This window comes from Rhinatrema bivittatum, chromosome 5 (assembly GCF_901001135.1).
Source record: "Rhinatrema bivittatum chromosome 5, aRhiBiv1.1, whole genome shotgun sequence".
Lineage (NCBI taxonomy): Eukaryota > Metazoa > Chordata > Amphibia > Gymnophiona > Rhinatrematidae > Rhinatrema > Rhinatrema bivittatum.
The window spans coordinates 19,033,351-19,049,415 of NC_042619.1; the positions used below are offsets into that span (position 1 = coordinate 19,033,351).

At 47.5% G+C, this 16,065-nt stretch overlaps 1 protein-coding gene across 6 annotated transcripts in view; it reads right to left on the reverse strand.

The window, feature by feature from the left end:
- The window catches only part of CHRDL2 (chordin like 2), a 76,813-nt gene that overhangs the window by 25,634 nt on the left and 35,114 nt on the right, over positions 1-16,065 (reverse strand). For all 6 annotated transcript variants that reach the window (XM_029602088.1, XM_029602086.1, XM_029602085.1 and 3 more), the window contains exons 4-6: positions 12,407-12,549; positions 2,678-2,771; positions 1,730-1,785 (exon numbers count right to left, since the gene is read on the reverse strand). In XM_029602088.1, coding sequence (XP_029457948.1) covers positions 1,730-1,785; positions 2,678-2,771; positions 12,407-12,549 — 293 coding nt within the window. The remainder of the gene's footprint in view (positions 1-1,729; positions 1,786-2,677; positions 2,772-12,406; positions 12,550-16,065) is intronic.

A 16,065-nucleotide genomic window follows, 5' to 3' on the forward strand; every position in this document is an offset into this window, starting at 1 on the left:
AGGGGGGGGGGGGGTAACACATTTATTCAACAGGCTGTTCATAAATCCGATGATATGTTAAATTTCTTTCTTTCTTCTATGTTCTTCATATGGATACAGGTGGCAGCCACACCTTCACGTTGGCGTGGGGCATTGGCTAAGATGTCCTCCTCCAGTACACAGAGGGTCAACTACAGGATGACAGGCAGGATTGGCCAAGGTCACACCATGCGTCAGACGGATGCATGGCCTTTTCTGCCTCCCCGTGGACACTTTTCATGCATCCTTTGTCGGCTGCGTGCATGGCTGTGCGTGTGTGGGTTCTGTGTTGGTTTCACGCTGTAGGTATTTTCTGACTTGCTCGGGTGAAGGTGCTGCAGTCACATGGTCTTTCTTGGTGACTTGCGTATGTTATTGCCCGCATTATTTAATTGTATTTTTTATTGGCTCTCTTCCAGCATCTTCTGTAGTGGCTGTGAACTAGGATTCCATAGAAAGAGTAGCTACCAGTTCTTTACTTTAGGGTCCGATGTCTGGCATTATAATGTTAACCGTATGTGACTGTGCTTTCAGCTTCTTATGATGTTGGTATGTTATCACATGAGGGCTGACTGAGGACTATAGCTGAAAGCAAAACTGATGCTGAGCTTAGGATGTGTGTTACAGTACAATTTATGGCCATGCATGCAACATCTTTCTCAGAAAACCATTTGTAGGATTCTTGTATTGCAGCACAACAGCATAAGTATAGGTAGTGCTGGCTGAATCAGAGGAAGTACTGAGGATGTCTATCTCCCTTTTATTTTTCAGTTTGGGTCGGTATGTAAGATGTTGCTATGATATCATGGGTTTGCATGCATACAGCGTGCAAGTGTGAGGTGTGATTCAATGAACACGAGAGAGGAAGAGAAAAGACAAGGACCTAAGGAAAACTAGCTTTAGATTATAATAAGAAAGGAGGGGTTCATTTATTAATAACATTGCACTAGTTCTGCACCAGTGTTTTCCCCACGGATGATAACGGGATGTCTTCACTGATATTGTAAATCTGGTGCGATCTTGGCACTGGAACAAAACTGGCACAAACCTTGACGAGTAGGTTGTAGATCAGATTTAAGATTCTAGCTGTTAACGCATATCAGAATTGTTTTTTTCTTTTTTTTTTTAAGGCAAATGCCTTGATCCGTACTGGAAAGGCATCACTAACCCTTTAAAAGTGTCTTCTGCAAGGGAAACTAGATCAAGTGCTTAAAAATACAATAGCGTTGCTTAACAGTTTTGTTTGGCATTTTATGCGATGGAGTATTTTTACGGCTACCTTTCCTAATTTTCTCCCCCGAGTGCAACAGTTTTAAAAGAGTCACAATCACTTACTGCAGAAAGTAACGGGAGTTGTGCATCTCCAGCATTACTCTGGCCTGGACACGTGCCAGCCTCAACCAGAAATAAATCTATTGGGGCCTGAAAGCTCCTGGAGGTGAAGGCACATAGGTATTTGGGATGGCATCCTTGGTGACTTCCCTTGCGTGCTCCGAACGTCTTTTTGCAGATCATAAGAACTATCTCTTATCTGACTGGATATCTGATTTTACGACAGTTGCTATTCAGGTTTTTACCCCCCCCCCCCCCCCGCCCCCGCCTGCCTTCCTAGGCCTGAAAGAAAAGAACTCGGGTGAACAGCGCCCTATAACCATACACCTACGCGCCATGCAGGCTGCTTACAATCATTGAAAATGCAAACGTCACGTACAACACCTCTGTTTAATGGCAGGGGCTCCTCTTCTACAGGCTTTTCGTGGGAGCTCACTACAAAAGCAAAACAAAATAAGGTTACAAAACGTATTTAACGATAATGAGGTCAGTGTTCAGCGGCGCAGCGAGCGGACAATTTGTCCAGCCAAAAGTCAGCCGGACAGACTGTTAAAGGATATTCAGTGCGGTGCTGCCAGTCAGGGGCCCTGCTGAATATAACCGAATACAGTCCTAGCTGGACGAATAAAGCTTAAGCCAGAGAAGTTACCTGGCTGACCCTGAATATCGGAGTCAGCCGGATAGGGTAACTCCGTCCTGGAATGGCCCCCCTGGACGCCTCCAACTTATGCGAGTAAACAGCCAAATACATTGGAGGCTTATAAAGCGGCAGGAGAATTAAAACCCCAGTTTGTCCGGCTAAATTTCCAAACCTGTGCGAACAAATCTTCTGAATATTGACCCCAGATGTTTTATTTATTTATTTAACATTTTTATATACCAGGATTCATGTAAAATATTACATATCATCTCGGTTTACATTATAACGGTAACAAGCATGTAAGAATGCAATAGATATCCCCTTGCCCCAGACAGCTTATAGTCTACGTTTACACCCAAGCTAATGGAAGGTGAAGGGACTTTCCCCAAGGTCAGAAGGCGCATCAGTAGGATTTGAACCCTGGCTTGTCCTGTTCTTACTGTGCTGATCTAATCAACAGGCTATTCCTTTACCTAGAACAACCTTCAAAAATAAGATTGATATTTCTCCTTTCAAACGAGTGCATTTTTACTTAACGCTCTACGTTTGATGTCCAGGAGCACGTGAATAGTTTCCCAGTACTTGTACGCACGGGCATTTTAAGACTTCTGAAGATGGAAGTTCCCAGGCAGGCGGGCTCCTGTGGTGCAAACGTCGGTCAATGGGAGCGGCAGGTTCCTGGATTACCTTGACAGGCTTGGCAGCAGGAATCCGGTACAGTGACAGGGGAGGAGCAGATCACCTCGGGGCACGTCATCAAACCGCAGTAGATCTGGCCGTCCTGGAAGATACACATACAGGAAAGCAGCCCCACTGATAAACAATGCACACAGGAGGATGATTATTATTATTGAAAAGACCAGACTGCAGCCCCTCATTCTGATCGCACGCTGTGATGGGCACCAACAGCTTGTGGCAAGCCTCGATATGGGGTTACCACACGGCCAGCAGGCCAGCCCTGGTTTAGTCCCAGTGGCGGATAGGATAACCGGCCAGATTTCAGCCGAACCTAACCAGCTACGTTTTCAGCAGAAAAGTCCCCCTAAATCTAGTTGATCAAAATCTGTGCGGCAGGGGATGCCTGTCTAAAACTTACCAGTTAGCACTGAAAATCAGGGCTACCTGGTTAGGTCACACATCCTGTTCCCTCCGCCACCACCCGGAATCACCCCCTTTTTTTTTTTAACCGGCTAAATAAAATGTGGTCATCGTCTAGATTTTAGGGGGCTAAATTTTGCTGCTCGGTGAGGAAAAAGTCTTTGAAAGGAGAGGCTGACTCAGCTAATTCCCAAAGTTACCTGGTTAAAAACCTTTAAAAAAAAACCAAACAAACTCCATCTCGATATCTCTAAGGACGACAGGACTATGCATGATGGAGGGAAATTTTAAAGCTGTGCACGACGGGAGAAAATCTGCCATTACCTTTTACACGTAGATGTTTGCCCTGAATTTTCAATGCAAAATTATATCTCAATTTGCTTAGAAAAGTCACAGCTGCTCTATCGAGGACGCATCTTGTGTGGGTGAACTTAACAGTGGAGGTTTTTAAAATAAAAACGTATGCACGCAAGTTACAACTCCAACCTGCCCTGGTTCCCATAAACCGGGTAATAAGTGCAATTTTATGTGCACTGAGCCCCTGGCGTTTATGGCTTTGAAAACAGGGCCCTGTATGAATGCAATAAGGCAAGACCAGAAGCATCTTGCTCTTAACAAAAACGCTTAGGAGCTGCCGAAACGTTGCTTGTTGATCTCTTTTTAACTACGCTCATATTACCAGCAATGCCCTCCAGCTGGCATCGCTGGTGCTGGGATGCCTCCGCTAAACTATTTTGCCATCAGGATTTATTGCCAAGATAGGCCAGTATAAGCAAGCATGGTCTTCAGAGCGTCCGTGCAGAAGGCCGCAGGAGGTGTGGACTCGCGTATCAAGGCAATGGTTCTGTATTCTGATTGGCTAGATGACCAACAGGAACTTGACAGCAACTCTTTCTGTGCATAACAAGGTCCTCAGATGATGAGGCCTTTAGACTCTAACAGTGTGAAGGACCAAAGTTAGATGTTGGGTTCTTATCCCTCTTATTGTATATGACAATACTTATTTTTAAAAATACGATGTTATTTGAAATTGGGTTTATTTGTATCATGTTGGTGGTACCGCATTTTGAGAGCTGTCTGGCAGTGAAGTGCAAAACAAAAATAATTGTATTTAATTATAAAGCACGTAGCTTAAATTACTGAAGGGCTTGCAGTTTAGCTAGACCAAAATGGGCTCTTACTGTAGAGACTTGAGTATTCAATGTTTAGACTGCACCATTTCGCCACCCAGACTGAATCACGATCACCAGGAAGAACACAGGTTGATTTTTGTGTCCTCCCCATTCACTTGGAAGTAACCCCAAGCGTAACAAGCAGGGAACGCATGCAGAGGCTTGGCTTCGGGAATGCTTACCAATGTAGATTTGTACAGGGGGTGTGTAAGGGTGAGGGGTGTGCATGTGTTGGGAAAGTGTTTCGGGGGGGAATGAAGGGTCTGGGTATGTGGGGGTTGTGTGCGTCACAGGGAGATGTGTGTGTGTGGGTATGCGTAGGTGGATATGGGATTCTGCGTGTTTGGGAGAAAGTTTGTGTGTTCTGAATGTGTGGGGGTGGGAAGTTCTTTTTAACAAGCAAACTAAATAGTGCTATCTCTGACCCATAAGTACATAAGAAATTGCCATACTGGGTCAGCCCAAACGTCCATCAAGCCTAGTGTCCTGTTTCCAACAGTGGCCAATCCAGGTCACAAGTATCTGGCAGGATCCCAAGGGGTAGACAGATTCCAAGCTGCTTATCCCAGGGCTAAGCAGTGGATTTCTGCAACTCCACCTTAATAATGGTTAATGGACTTTTCTTCCTGGAAAGTGTCTAAACCTTTTTTAAACACAGCTACTCTAGTAGCTTTCACCACATCCTCTGGCAAGGAATTCTAGAGCTTAATTATGCATTGAGTAAACAAATATATTTCCTTTAGTTTTCAATGTATCCGCTAGTAACTTCATTGTGTGTCCTCTGGTCTTTGTACTCGCTGAAAGAGTAAACAACTGATTAATGTTTACTCGTTTCATTCCACTCATTATTTTATAGACCTCTCTCATATCTCCCCTCAGCTCTCTCATAAACCACCTTGGCTGTCTGAGCCAGCCCTGATTTGCTGAAACTCGCATTTTGTGAAAACAGGAGAGTTTCCAGAATGCTATAGGGAAGGGGTTTGGGGAAACCATGCCAAATTCAATTCTCTTGTGAGCTGTGTTAGGCGGCGATGCTAAAAATTAAGCAGATAACAGCGAGAAGTCATAGAACAATCCTATCTGCACTGCAGTGTCCTTTCTACTAGCCTAGGCACGCACAGTCTAACTTTCCTCATTCAGTAAATTAAAAAGCAAACGTTTTATGGCTATATGTAAGTAAAAATCCCCAAGACCATGGGCAAAAGGTTACTAAACCAAAAAAAAAACACAACATAAGGAGAAGCTTCATGCATTCCTAAAAAAATGAGTATTGGGTAGGACAAATAAATAATAATAATTGGGTAGGACAAATAAATAATAATAATAATAAATAAATAATGTAACTTTACTTTCTACCTTGATGTTAATTGGTTTCCCCTCAGTTACATTGTAAACCGGTACGATAAGACCTAGTCTTGAGCATCGGTATAGGAAAAGAAATTAAATAAATAAATAAATAAATAAATAAATAAGGACTCCTCTGTGGGCAAGAAATGACTGGAAAATCAAAAAGGATTCAAGATTTATGCACTGCAGCTGACTCACGTGCCGATGGCATCTACCGTTCGTGAAGGAAGGTTGGGAGTAATCCCTCAGCAGCCAGCGACGAGAACAAACAGCATCAGTCACTGAGAAGCAGTTCCCAGATCCTTGCCTGGGCACCTGGAGCTGTGCCGTCAACCAGGGAGAAAAGAAATGGTTTCGCAGCTTGCAGAGACTGAATTACCTGGACACGGAGGGGGGAGATGCGATCCCAGACAGGGAACGCAGGCCTCTGGTCTTCCTAAGTAATATTTCCTGTGGCACCAGAAGCCACCGTAACGATAAACGTGACTGGTCCCAGGCTGTTTACCGTGGCATTCTGGAGGGCAGAGCATAAGAATCGACCTATAGCGTCATCTCATCGGTCGATTTCTGAAAAAAATGTGCTCGTTTGCGATCAGATAAAAGCAAGTTATTTTGTTCTTGGGCGTGCACTGGATGCAGGGGCCATGATTATGTGTGCACTGGATGCAGGGGCGTGCACTGGATGCAGGGGCCCATGATTATGTGTGCACTGGATGCAGGGGCGTGCACTGGATGCAGGGGCCCATGATTATGTGTGCCAGGGGGGGGAGACCGGCCCCCATAGATCCTATAACTAGGAACCGTCAGCGTCTTCTGGGCATTTATAAAGGACAAAGTTTATAAAAACTCGCACAAGCGGCCGGAAAAGGAGAGGGTCACTTGGTGTTTGACCTGGCAATTCCCCCTCTTACTTCTTTCGTTCCTTATTTATAATTTAGATTCATGAAACTCCCAGTCTAGAAATGCTCAGTCTGAGTCAGGGCTGGATCTGGCACCAGAAGCCTTCATTTGCAGCTACCCTGGGGAATTTCTCCTGTTTTATAATTTTGCCTTCCCCCCCCCTACACTCACCACCACCACCACCACCACATCTATGCTGGTCATTCCAGTGACCGTCCTGAGCCAGGGACCGTGCGCCGGATATTATCCTCGGCCCTGACTCCACCGTCACCCTCAAGCAACGACCACAACTCCCTCCCCACTTATCTGACCTGAGGGGCCTTCGCCGTGCCACTGGGGCCACGGGACCAGCCCCGAGGGAGATTCATCTGTTTACTAGGGACCCTGTGAAGTACAGGCTGGCATAAACCGTGAGCGTTAGCCAAAACCCCCTCTCCTGCCCTCTTCCGACCCACTGCAAGCCACAGGCTCTCCCGCCCTGGAGTGGTTAACTCTCGGCCTACCAAGCGTCCCTGCTTCTCTGCCTCCCCAGCACTCTCCATGGCTCTCTCTCTCCAAATAAGTCTTTTTTCTCTTAAAGCAGCATTGCCTCTGGAGTTCCCTGTTCAGCCCCCTCAGTAGCCCCGGCCCGGTCTGGCTCCTTTCTCGCCCTCTCTGGGCGGGTGCCGTGCCATCACGGTGCCTCGAGTCCATGCAGCCCAGAATCGCGGGGCGTGGCAAGGCAAACAAACTGTGTGCAGATGTCTTTTCTCTGTTCCCAGCTCCGGCTTTGTCAGAGGAACCACAAAGGGTGCTGCTGCTGCTGCTGCTTTCTGGAGGTGTTCGGCGTGGTAGGGTGACCGGAAACGACTTGCTGATTTTCCTTACCGCGGCTTTTGCTTCAAGCGGCCACCCTCCCACAGTTTTTGTTCCTGAGAATTGTGGCAGTTTCATGTGGGAATGAGAATGCCGGCCAGTGCCGATCGGCCTTTTAAATCCACCTCCACCGGGAGCCTCGTGGGACGCTCCTGTTCCCGGGCCTGACTACCCGTATCCCCACTGGGGCCTGGCTAGGATGACGCGCCCTTCAGCCCTCCGGCACGGGGGCCGGTATCTCCTGCGTTTTTCCAAGCTGCGTTCCGACTTTGACCGGGGGGCCCTGGCGTTTTCGGCACTTGGCGGTCCATCTGATCAGAGGCAATTATTTTGGATGGATGAGAGCGCAAAGTTTCCCCCCCCCCCCCTTCTAACCATTCCTCTACTGCACCGTCGTTATCATCCAACACCTATCTGTGGACCGATATCCCTGGAATCAGGAGTCCGAGCGCGAAGCTGAGAATCAAAGCTTGCCGACAGCATGAAGCACAAGACCAAAAACAAAAAAATGTCCTCGTCCTCTGTATCTGAGTTTGATCAGTCGGCCTGTCCCCGAGTTAGGCTGGGGTAGCAGCTAAGGTCAGGCTGGGGCGGTATTCGCTCTGAGAACTGTGAGTCCGAAGAAAGCATCCCAGATTTAACTGGTCCTTCCTAACCCCTGGGATGCGTTGGCTCATCTGGAGGTTTCTCTGTTGAAACACTGACCCTGCTTCCAGGGCTTCCCCAAACCTGCCCTGGTGACCCCCCCTACAGCCAGTTGGGCCACGCATGCGATACATTTGCATGCATTGGAGACTCGGTATAGGTAAAATTTATCTCGGGCACGCTTACTGTGGATATCCTGATAACCCAGCTGGGCTGTGGGAGGGTCAGCAGGACAAGTTTAGAAGCCCCGATATTTGAGTCGCGAGCAAAAGCCCTGGACGTATCCCATGTGCTGCTTAGATCTATCCACGCTACAGAAATGATGGGGAAGTTGTAGTAGTGTTATGTGTGAATGCTCCCCCAGAGCCTCAGCTGGCTCACCACGTTAATTTTGTTTCTTAACTAAGCTTGATTTGAACCCAGAGCACCAAGACATGAGCTGGTGATCCAGCCTTTACAGTTTGCCACGGTTGTGTGCATGCTCTGTGGATGCCTCAATCCTAAGGTGTTGCTTCTAAATAAATCAAATCAGGCAAGTGAAGAAATGTATGACCAATATCCCAGGTAATTCTTCACTAAAAATCAACCAACAAATGCCTATACACGCAAAACAAATTTTTGTTAGGAGGGAAAAAGGCTTCACCAATGTGCACAGAGGCGAATGTTCATGTGAAATCACCGTCCGAAAAACCTCCGTCCAACCAGTTCTTTATCAAAATGTTTTCTTATCCAAAACTTTACAATGTCCTTAATGCCAGAACTTAGCAATGTGCCTATTTTTGGTATACATGGGGTTTATTTTTTAAAGTTTTTGGAAACTGCAATTTTATTATAAGACCTGACTTTTAACTCAATTCTTGTGAAGCAAAGCGAACAGGGTTTCCCCTTCCTTAATCACTATAATCAAAGATATGCACCAAGGACATTGCCAAGTTCTGCAATTAAGGACATTGTTAAGATTTTGATAAGAAAAAATTCTAAAAAAAAAAAAAAGGAACTGGTTGGACGGAGGATTTTCGGACGGTGATTTCACATGAATATTCGTCTCTATACACAGTGATGCACCGATGAGGTCTTTTTCCTCCCAACAAAATCCGTTTTGCGTGTAGAGGCGTTTGTGGGTTAATTTTTAGTGCAGAATTTCTTTAGATATTGCTTCTAAATAAATCCCACCGATGTGCTTTCATGATTTTGAGAGCTATCTGTTTCCTCCCCAGCTGAGATCTCAGAAAACTGTATTTACTGCCTTATCACTTCTATAGTGCCGCGTCCATCTGGTAACACTATTAAAAAAATAAGCAGCAAAATACGACCCCCCTCCCAGCCCCCGTGTCACTGCCGTATGCAGACTCCTCGTTGGCCCTTTTGAAGCAGGCTGGTTCGCACCCCGTCGCATGTGCGGGTCAGAGTGCCCCAGTGGTTGGACGCGCGACCTTGGAGAGCTATCTCAAGAGTAGCAGGCGAGCTGTGGGGGGGGGGGGGGGGGGCGGCATTCGGCAGCCATCTGAGCACTCGGCGTATGGGGGCGGGGGGGAGGGAAGGACAACCTGCATCTGTGCCTGGAAGATCGCTATCACGCGCCGTCCAGCACGGGCGGCGTGGCAGGCGCACGTTTGTGGCTCCGCACAGGTGCGCACCCGGGCCTCTGTCCTTTCTACTCTGCCGTACTTTGAATCCCAGGACAGCAGTTTTCAAGCTGTCCGCTCTGGGGCAAAGTCCACGCGTATTTTATACCCCACAGGACTTGTACCCAGCTTTCATTCTGGTACGGGCACAAGGTGCATGCGGACTGAACCTGCTTTTTTGCGCTTTTCCTCCCCCAACCTAAACAACGCCCCTGGGAACGCCTCCTCTCCTTACGCGTGCCGTTCCTCAATCTGCGGACGTAGCTGCATTGAGAGAGGGCGATCTTCAGTGCTGGGAAAAATAGTGGAAAGTGTTCTAAACATCAAAATCACAGAACATATAGAAAGACATGGTTTAATGGAACAAAGTCAGCATGGCTTTACCCAAGGCAAGTCTTGCCTCACAAATCTGCTTCACTTTTTTGAAGGAGTTAATAAACATGTGGATAAAGGTGAACCGGTAGATATAGTATACTTGGATTTTCAGAAGGCGTTTGACAAAGTTCCTCATGAGAGGCTTCTAGGAAAAGTAAAAAGTCATGGGATAGGTGGCGATGTCCTTTTGTGGATTGCAAACTGGCTAAAAGACAGGAAACAGAGAGTAGGATTAAATGGACAATTTTCTCAGTGGAAGGGAGTGGACAGTGGAGTGCCTCAGGGATCTGTATTGGGACCCTTACTGTTCAATATATTTATAAATGATCTGGAAAGAAATACGCCGAGTGAGGTAATCAAATTTGCAGATGACACAAAATTGTTCAGAGTAGTTAAATCACAAGCAGATTGTGATAAATTGCAGGAAGACCTTGTGAGACTGGAAAATTGGGCATCCAAATGGCAGATGAAATTTAATGTGGACAAGTGCAAGGGAAAAATAACCCATGCTATAATTACATAGATCTAGCTGTCATAGAGGATAACACATTGAAATTGTCAGTTCAGTGTGCTGCGGCACTCAAAAAAGCAAACAGAATGTTGGGAATTATTAGAAAGGGAATGGTAAATAAAACGGAAAATGTCATAATGCCTCTGTATCGCTCCATGGTGAGACCGACCCTTGAATACTGTGTACAATTCTGGTCGCCGCATCTCAAAAAAGATATAATTGCGATGGAGAAGGTACAGAGAAGGGCAACCAAAATGATAAAGGGGATGGAACAGCTCCCCTATGGGAAAAGTTGAAGAGGTTAGGGCTGTTCAGCTTGGAGAAGAGACGACTGAGGGGGGATATGATAGAGGTGTTTAAAATCAGGAGAGGTCTAGAAAGTGTAAATGTGAATCGGTTATTTACTCTTTCGGATAACAGAAAGACTAGGGGGCACTCCATGAAGTTAGCATGGGGCACATTTTAAAAAAATACAAAGAAAATTCTTTTTCACTCAACGCACAATTAAACTCTGGAATTTGTTGCCAGAGGATGTGGTCAGTGCAGTTAGTATAGCTGTGTTTAAAAAAGGATTGGATAAGTTCTTGGAGGAGAAGTCCATTACCTGCTATTAAGTTCACTTAGAGAATAGCCACTGCCATTATCAATGGTAACATGGAATAGACTTAGTTTTTGGGAACTTGCCAGGTTCTTATGGCCTGGATTGGCCACTGTTGGAAACAGGATGCAGGGCTTGATGGACCCTTGGTCTGACCCAGCATGGCATGTTCTTATGTTCTTATGGACAGGACAACTTTCCCAGTCACGAACCCCGGGCAGTGTTTTCTTGGGGTAAATTCCCCCCCTCAGACGGCTACAAAGTCCACGCGGGGAGCACAGCGCGCGTACCTTTTGGTCACATTAAAAAGGGGCGGTTTTTTTTGGGGGGGGGGGGGGAGGAGCACGTTTATGATGGGGGACGTAAAGCAGGCACTCAAAACAGGACTCTTCAAATCTGGACACCAGCGTTTTCCGCCTTTTTCTCCAAAACAACGGAAAACAGAGGTGCAAATTCCACCGCCTCAGCAGAGGAAGCTAATTTTCAAAAAGCAAAAAAAAACCACAGGATGTAGTTTTCTTTGAAAACTGTCGAATGGTTCCCCGAGTACAAAAGCAGCTGCACAGACCGCCCGCAGCCGAGTTACTGCAAATCGCCCGCTCTGCCTGCGGGTGCTCCAGCTCAGACCGTCGGCTCTCTGGAGCGGGGTCACAGCGGGTAAATCAGTGCCACCGGTAACGCTATCAGGCAGGTTTGGGTAACGCCCCTGAAATCAGCCCCTCCTTCCACTGCTCGTGAGATTGCGTCGGATGGTGTCCGACCCTGCTCCCTCCCACTGAAGTTATTCTATGAAGCGTCGCACCGCCAGCTATGAAACCCTCAGGGCCTGATTTTCAAAAGCATTTGCACGTGCAAAACCGGGATTCACAAGCGCAAATGTAGTTTACTCGTGCGAATGAGGCTTGGAAAATTGCTACAGTATATGCCATTGAATTGCCCGTAGGATTTGCTCGTGCAAATGCACTTTACACACGTAAATGGCTTTTGAAAATTGCTATGATAGTACGGAACGTCTTTGAAAATTCATCGGTTTGCCATTAACATCCAGCAACCTGGGTGCATAAACAAATAAATCCTGCTGACACCATGCTCTGGTTAGAAGCAGCTTCGGGGGGAGGGGGGGGGAGGTAGGTTCCCCTGAAATAACGAGAAGTAGGACCCAGCTACAAGAAGACACCCCCCCCCCCAATGTCTTCTTTTTATTCCACAAATTTTCCAATTCGTGGCACCCATCCCCGTCCCTGCTCGCACCCCCACGCTCCCTGGGACGGAAGGGAAGAGGTGTCTTACAGAGCAGCTGCACTGCACACACTGATCCGGCTGCCGAGCCGGGAAGAGGTCGCTAGCGGCAAACATCTCGCCCTGCTGGTAGACTGTCCCGTTATACTGGCACGACTTCGCAGGTGCCCGGAGGCCAGAGGGAGTGTGAGGTTCTGCGGAAGGAGTAAAACAACAATAACAATAAAAAAACAAACACACAAAAAAAAAAAAAAATGAAAGAGCAGCTCAGTCAAGTTCTACCACTTACCCACTGCAAACCAACAAAGTCCAGCATCACATGCGCTACATTTTCATATGCTCGCACGGTCTGGGGCAAATGTTAAGACTGACACAACATTAGGCTAGCCCGTCAATAAGTGCCCCCATTTTAGCAGGTTAATAGCCTGATCCATTCTGGAGAAAACGGGATTCTCTACTCAGGACCAACATTAGGAATTATCCAAAGATGATCGTCTACTGGAACTTTGTACGGGGCTACTAGTAAGTTATGTCATTGCGTTGATGGATGTTTCAGGTGGGTTTGGGTTTTTTTTTTGTTTTTTTACTGTATTGGATGTTTTATGTGCCTTGTATTTTGGGAGTAGCTTTTGTAAAGGCCTATGTTGGTACTTTTTAACCCGCTGACTTCACATTCATTTTCAAAGGGGGAGCACAAGCGTTAGCGATCCCAACCCAACTGCCCGCACCCGTGCGCTCGTACGTGCGCGCGCATGGTTTCTGGGCAGGTCCAATTGCTTGCATGCCTCAGAAGATGCAAAAAACGATGGACGTAATTCCAAACCCTGCCCGTAAGAAGACCTCGTCACACTGTGGGGTACAGGCAGCACGCGGACAGGCCCTGGGCACACAAGGGCAGGCAGATTTTAAAAAGCCCTCTTCCAGGGGTGAAGTACTGTTTAAGCCCCACTGAAATGGCTTTGAAAACGACCCTTGTCATGCACCGCTGTGATCAGATTTACCTGAAAAATGTGGTTTACATTAAATTAAATATGGGACCTCCTCTTCTGTTGAATCTCCACCTCACCCGTGGCAACGCTGAATAAATATTTGCAAATGTTTAGGCTGAGGGAGTCATGCAGTTGGTAGGATGTTAAGAGGCCTTCCATACTGTTCTTAGCCCGCTACTCATCCTCTCTTCTCCCAGAACAAAACTGGGAGGGGGAAAAAAAACAAAACAAGGTTTTTGTTTTATTTTGGCTACACCTGCCCACCAATTTCAAATAAAATAATGTCCTCGCAGACACCACCGAAGATTTTCAAAGTGAGCCTGCGCGACCGACTCTGCTTTGAAATTCCTTCCCTGCTTGGCCGAGCGTCGGCAATGACCTGGGCGGGGCTTAACTTACCCGCAAGCTACCGAAAACACGAAGGTGCGTGCTCTGAGTCGCCTCCTCCGCCCCCCTTCCAGAACACCCGCTCCCGGCGCGCGTGAGAGTGCGGTGTCAAACCGGGTCGCGCAAGCAGTTTTCTGCGCAAAGAGCCCCTACCTCCCGCAGCCGATCCTCCGAGCCCCGCGCGCGGGTGCGGATCGCTCTGAAAATCGGGGCCCTTAAAAAATAGAATTTCTTTGATCCCAAAGAAGGGGGGGATCAACAGAGGCAAAAAAGAGAGCGGCAATCCTCCAGGCTTGCTGACCCTTTGAGGGATGTCCTGTCTGCAGGGCTGCACCTCTAACCCCCAGCCGTAGCTTCCTAACCTGGAGGAGTCCTCGCCCTTATCTCGCAGGAGACCGAAATGGGAATACACTTAGGACTAATGTAAGCAAACATTTCTACACCGAAAGGGCTGGTGGGGCAACAGAATCCGTTTTAGTGAGAGGATAAATTTAAAATGGCCGAGCTTCGGCCAGGGGAGGAAAGCTGAGCTGATGTTCAGCACTTTGTTGCCTAACTTGGCCAGCCAAACCTAGGTGCAGGGGTCCACTCCCTCTCTCCCACCCTCCCTGACAGCTCCTGGATCCTAAACCTCCCACCCAATCTTATAAAAGAGGGCCCTCCCCCAAACAGCTCCCTAAGCCTTCCCTCTCTCACGTGATCTTATAACAGAGAAGCCCAACACAAACATCGCCCTCATTTCCCCTTCAACTTGCCTGATCAAAAAACCCCCAAAAAGCAGCCCCTATCCCTATGGCTCCATGACCTCCCCCCCCCCCTACCACTTCCCCCGCACAAGCTCCCAGCGCGGAGCCAGCATGGGGACAGGAGCTTACCTACCAGCCTGGCATGCAGCCGGGATGTCGGCCCCGTAGCTCCTGCAGCTTGTGACGTGCTGGAAACACGTTCTTACATTGCTTCTTAGTGGGTCAGACTGAAAGCAGAGCCCAGAACAGACCACAAAGTTCAGTCTTTCATGTTGGGCTGATGACTACCTCTGCGGGGGCAATCCAGAAGGTGATGAGCTCCTCCGCCCCTCCCATGCACCTGTGCGTTTTTCTGAGCCGGAATGAGCAAAAAATGTCCTTCCTGGCCCCCCAAATATGGTAAAAATCAATTCAAGTTCTTTAATCGGTATGTTCCCAAGAGTTCTCCCCATCGTCATGCCGGAGGCCTTCCTGCGGAAGCTCAATGCTACTGCGAAGGAGTATATAGGGGAAAACTCCAAAACACTTTAAAGGATGGGTCCCATAAGTCTGGCTGGGCCACCATAAGCCTAAAACAGCAGGGAATCCTGGTCCGGCTGGAGCTCCCCGGCAAGAGGTATAACTAGCCAGGCCCAGGAGGGAACGGGAGACCCAGGGGAAGAGAAGGAAGCCTAGAGAAAGAGAGCACTGCTGAACCGTACAGTGTTAATCGTACCTTTGTTTCAATGAACTGTGAAGCACAACAAAGCTACTTTTGTCACTAATGAAGTTTAGGAAAGATTTTTTTGCCGGGATCCAATCTGAACATGTCCTCTGGCTCCCCTATAAACGCTCACGGTGCCACACTACATTCTGAGGCAAAGAGTTAGAAAATTCTGCAGCAATTCCGTGGCACATTTGCATAGACTTCAACCACAGGGAAGACCAGTTTGAAAGCAATCTTGCCAGGTTAAAATGGATTAACACGCCTAGATGGCCCTGTCTGAAAAGACCATGCAAGACTGCATAGCATCCGTACTTTTAGCTGAATTTAATCTCCCAACCCAAACAAGTTCCCGGGCTCTTGTTTAGGTTGGGAGAATAAAATTGCACAGGGTGTTTCTCTTAATCTTACCCTGCTGGTCATCCTGCACAAAACAGCAGATGCAGAGCACACAGGGGCTTTTACCGCAGGCACTTTATGCGGTAAAAGCCCCTGTGTGCTTTGTTTGCAGCGAGGCGCACCATTGAAAACTGCCCCCAGTATGCACAGATCAGCCACTTTTTAAAAATCTGTCACGTGTTAAATGTCTTGCTTCAAAAATAATTTTTCCCAATCTCTGTTGTGTTTTGTCACTTTTCTGTCTTCATTTACTCATGCTTCCTTCTTTGTTTCTCTCCGCTTCCTTCTCCAAGGTGCCTCTTTTCCTCTCATCTGACGCTGCTCTCCCATCTAGCCTCTCTCCTCCCTTTGTCCCACCCATCCTCTTCCCCACTCCAGTCCGACATCTTTCTCTCCCGCTTCCTACCACTCTTACCTTCCCCTCCCACTGTCGCTTCCCACTTTCCAGTCTCTCAATCCCACTCTTCTCTTCCCCTTCCCTTTCCC